The sequence below is a fragment of the Silurus meridionalis genome, chromosome 20, assembly GCF_014805685.1.
Source record: "Silurus meridionalis isolate SWU-2019-XX chromosome 20, ASM1480568v1, whole genome shotgun sequence".
NCBI lineage: Eukaryota > Metazoa > Chordata > Actinopteri > Siluriformes > Siluridae > Silurus > Silurus meridionalis.
Genome location: NC_060903.1, coordinates 19,489,565 through 19,494,350, shown reverse-complemented (window position 1 = coordinate 19,494,350; position 4,786 = coordinate 19,489,565). Strand labels below are relative to the sequence as shown.

General features: G+C 40.6%; 1 protein-coding gene across 1 annotated transcript; it reads right to left on the bottom strand.

Annotated features, from left to right (window-relative positions):
* Nucleotides 1-578: 578 nt before the first annotated feature.
* Nucleotides 579-4,418, bottom strand: gprc6a (G protein-coupled receptor, class C, group 6, member A). Its single transcript, XM_046877139.1, has 6 exons — nucleotides 4,234-4,418; nucleotides 3,190-3,478; nucleotides 2,246-3,022; nucleotides 1,878-2,069; nucleotides 1,661-1,784; nucleotides 579-1,576 (listed from the first exon to the last, which is right to left on the bottom strand). Exons 1-6 carry the CDS (start codon nucleotides 4,401-4,403, stop codon nucleotides 579-581), a joined length of 2,550 nt encoding a protein of 849 aa, XP_046733095.1. The 5' UTR covers nucleotides 4,404-4,418.
* Between the last annotated feature and the right edge of the window lie 368 nt (nucleotides 4,419-4,786).

Sequence of the window (4,786 nt, the reverse complement as noted above, 5' to 3'; positions counted from 1 at the left end):
TTTTTTTTTTTTTTCCCTCATTTTTATATTCGGCATAAAATAAAATGTCTGCTCTTTAAAACATTCCGAAATGTTCAATGTCAGAGGCTTGAAATCTGAGAGATTAAATGGAATTTAGCCTCCAGCTAAAACATCATCATGACCTCATCAGTGAAGATCATTGTGTTACAGGATTTTCCCTCTCGCTCTTCATGAACATCCAGTTTCACACACAACAGATTTATAATAATCAGTGTTTGATCTGTAGCTGTAATATCTGGAGTTTCACTGTGAGAATTTTGTAATTTGGGGTTAAAGTTTTACTTTGCATTTTTCTCATTTGTTGCTTTCCCTATTTTACTTTTCCGGTGTTTGTTATTAATAATTTAAAGATGTGACATGACATTTTAGAGCAAACATATAAGTTCAGAATGAATGAGCTGAAATGATCCTGTATAAATTCTCATTGCTTTGCCTGATTTAAATATTGTTTTTTTTTTTTATTCAATAGCAGTAAAATGTATTTAAAGTTAATTTTAGAATAAAATACACCTACTTTAGCTTTTATTTTATGGTGTTTGAACTTGATTTTGTATATTCTACGTCAGGTTCTCAGGAACAAAGCTCGGGTTAGACGAGGCATGAGGTGCCGTTTGTTTCTCTCTTTGTGATGGACAAAAGTTTTCCACAGTCCTTTTGGAATATTCATAAATGCTCCTAACAAAGGCATCTCTGGTGTTCTGAGTCTTCCTGAATATGATGATGTAACATTTTGGGAGAAATTGGCAGCTCAGGACAGTGTAGCTGGAGATCAGGATGACGATCATTTCCACGGCCGGAAGGTATTTCCCCTTTGTGTTGACATATGTGGGGATGAAAATGATCCATGCGATGAGGTAGATCAACATACCAAAGGTGATGAATTTTGCCTCATTGTATTTCTGTGGAAGTTTTCGTCCTTGAAAAGCAAAGGCAAAACAGACTAATGCCATTAGAGCAATGTAGCTTAGCATCACTCCAAACGCTACATATGATCCCTCATCACACTCCTCTAGGACACTCCTGAGAAACACAGATGATGAGGTTGTAGGGCTTTTGAGGACTAACCAGCATGAACAGGTCACAACCTGCAACGCCACACACATGCTTACAATTGCATATGGCTTATAGAGACGACGCAGTTGCTGCTTTACCATCAGGTTCATGTGGAATGCCAGCAGGATCTTCAGAGACTTTACCAGGATGCAGGAAACACAGACAGTGAAACTGAGGCCATAAAGAACCTGACGCACTTTACACTGCATGGCTGTCGGCTTTCCTACAAACAGTATGGCACTCGCAAAACTTCCACTCAGAGACATGAGGATGAGCTGACACAAGGACCCACCAGCCGCCTTCACCACCGGAGAACCTCTGTGTTGCAAAAAAAGAGCTGATACAGCAAAAACCACAAGCACACCAAGAACCGCGAGAGAAACCAACACCACTGCCAAGGGGTCAGTCCAGGAGAAATAATCCACCAGCTTTATCCTGCACACCGAACTGCCTGCCTCTGCCCACTCGCTGCTCACATCACAACTGTAGCACTGATCCATATCTGGACCACACACACACAGATTAGAGGGAAATTTCATTGGAACAAATACAGGGTAAAAGATCTGTGTGTGTGTGTGTGTTTTACCTGTGTTGTTGGTGTATTGGTTCTCTGCACAGTCGATACACTCATAACAGCAAGTGTGCTGACCTTCAACACTTTTTTTAAACTGTCCCGGTTCACAGCTGTTTGAGCATTTAGACACCAAACTCTAAAAACACAGCAAGAAATTAAAGTAAGACAGAATCAGAGACAGACAGAGACACAGACAGATAGATAGACAGGTTTTAGTGTGAATAATGACCAGTGTTACTGTGGTGGTGTTCAGACTGCTGTCTGATGGCTGATAGTGAGATACAATGTTCAGCAGCTCCACTTTTACTCCTTCAGCATTCCACAGAGAAACGTCATAGCCGAGGTTAATGTCTCCATCCTTATTAAACTCATATGAGACATCATCCAACTCGAACCTTCTGTTCTTTAAGGTGGACAGCAGCTGCAACATTACCATGGTATTCAGGACAATACTAATAATGTCAGCACACTGCACTGATGTTAGCCAGCTGGCTAGTTAGTTTAACTTGAGTATTACAGTAGTGAGCAGTAAGTTATCTGATGTTCAGTAACAAGTTCAAAAATAAAACAATTGGTGAAATTTAAACTCTGATTTACCTCATGCCATTTTACAGCCCCTGAAGCCATGCAGTCTGTGTTTTTGCAGATGGACGCCACCACCTGAGCGACTGCGTTCACCGCCATCTGAACACTGAACACCACGCCTACCTGAGCCCTTGTTATCAGCACATCTGAAGCGGTGGAAATTTTAGCTGGACCTGCATTCACTAAGTTTGCAAATGAGGAATGAAACTCTTTAAGAAATGAGTTGTTCTTCTGAGCATCACTGTCAAGTTCTAAACTTTTTATATATTCCTCAAAGTCTGTGATGTTTTTGTTTTTGAATGAAAATCCCAGAACCCATCCAACACGTTCCAGATGCTGAGGACTGAGCACATCTCCAGCTGTGGACCAGTTATCACTTGCAATCCAGAGACGCCGGTCTGTAGGGAGCTCCACCAGTAAACTAAACACTTTCTTCATGTGCTCTGGTTTAGTGAAAGACACGATGACTCTCACCTTTGGGTTTGAGTAGATGGTCTGAACAGTGCGAGAGATTGTGACCTCCAGCTTTTGTTTATCATTTAGAGAGTCAGGAAGTATTTCTGTAAAAGCCACACAAATTCCAGCTTTAGTTGCCTGTGAAACAAAACTGTCTAAAGCAGCATGTCCATAGTCTCCATCCGTGGTCAGGAGACCCACCCAGGTCCATTTTCTCCCACTCAGAAACTGAACCATGGCACTTGTCTGGTGTACATCACTTGGAACAGTGCGCAGAAACCCTGGGAAACGACCCTTGTCACTCAGAATATCTGCTGTGGAAGCGTAACTAATCTGCACAATGGACACAAAATAACTTCAGATCAGAAAGTTTATATTAATTGTCTCAATAAATAAACTGTCATTGTTGATTTATTCATTGATAGAGACTTGTGTACGTCGCTCTGGATGAAGGCATCTGCTAAATGCTGTAAATATAAATGTAAGTGGGGGAAGTGAACCTGAGGTATGGACTGCAGGTTGAGCATTCTTGCCACAGCGATGGACGTCTCAGAATGATACGCTCCAATCACTGCTTTCACTGGACGGGTGTATTGGGAAGTTTTTGTTCCAGATGTGCAGTCAGCAGTAAAGTCCTTGGTGGCTCTGAGTGCAGTGGTAACATCTGAACATGTGTCGTGGATGTGGTATCCCAGAGTGATGCCCAGGTGTGTTAATTCAGGTGAGATGTTTGCAGTTTCCACTGCATGGATCATGGCTAGGGTATGAGCCAGACCGGCTGGACTCAGGCTGCAGAACACAAAGATAATAAACTACCAAGATCTAAACTCTGCTGTGGTCAGCACCACAATTATTGGCACCCATGAAAAAGATAAAAAACGTGGTTAATTAGCATTAATGCCATATTAAAATATACTAAATCAAAAACTTTAAGTAAATTTATTCTAATGACATCAGCAGCTTGATTCTATTGTTAAAGAACAATGTTTCTGTGGCCTTGAAAAGGATATAAATGTATGTATATGAGGATCATTATTTGTTAGGGTTAATCCAGGGGTGATGGTGTGAAAATCTCTTCCTCTCAGAAAGTGCCATGGGGTGTGGGGAGGTGAACCCTCATTCAACCTAGCAAGCTTTTTGTCCTGATCACATCAGCACGGTTCTTCCTTCAGGCATAAGAGTGTCGAAATTCATCTTTTTTGCGGGAGTATCCACAACAACCTTGAGTTGCTATTAAATATTTTTGTTTCTTCTGACCCTCTGACCTTCTATTTCTCATGATGTTTTTCAATCTTTACTAGAAGTGCTAATAATTCTGGAGCTGAGAGTAGTGAGTACTGAGCAATGTCCTTAATCATAAAGCACATTATATTAGATATTTTTAATAAACCAACAATAACCCTAACCCTAGAAAAATATATAAATATATGAAATAAAAAATAAATCTGAAATCACCATTATCATTATAACATTCACTGTGTGTGTGTGTGTGTGTGTGTGTGTGTGTGTGTGTGTGTGTGTGTGTGTGTGTGTGTGATACTTACATGGTGCACTTGGTCTGGTGATCAGAAATGTTCTCTTGTTGCACCACTGCAGTGTGGATCGGAAAAAGGCCTCCGATGATGATGTTCCCAGGAGCGAAAAGTCCGGTGTGTTTTAAAGACACAAACTTAAAAATCATCAGCAACATGGACAGTGTTATCTTCAGTGTCATTGTTCTGTCATGCACAGAAACACACAAAAACACACTCACACACACACTATTGTCTCAACTGAGTGCCTTGAGTGCCTTGTTTCACAGCTCATAGTCACTTAAAGTCAGCACACATACACACACACACACACACACACACACAATATTCAAACTCCTCCCCTCATGTAATTGCCTTTAAGCACATAGATTTAGTTTTTGGTTTCTGTGTCTTTGTTGCTGCAGAACTCGATCTATGAGATTGATGTTACTTTTCACTCTAAAACTTTCATTCACATTAAGATCTTCATCAGGGTTACAGATGATTCAGAGTTTATCTCAGAAACACTTAGTATGAGGCACAAATACACATTCAAGTCAAGTCAAGAAGGTTTTATTGTCATTTC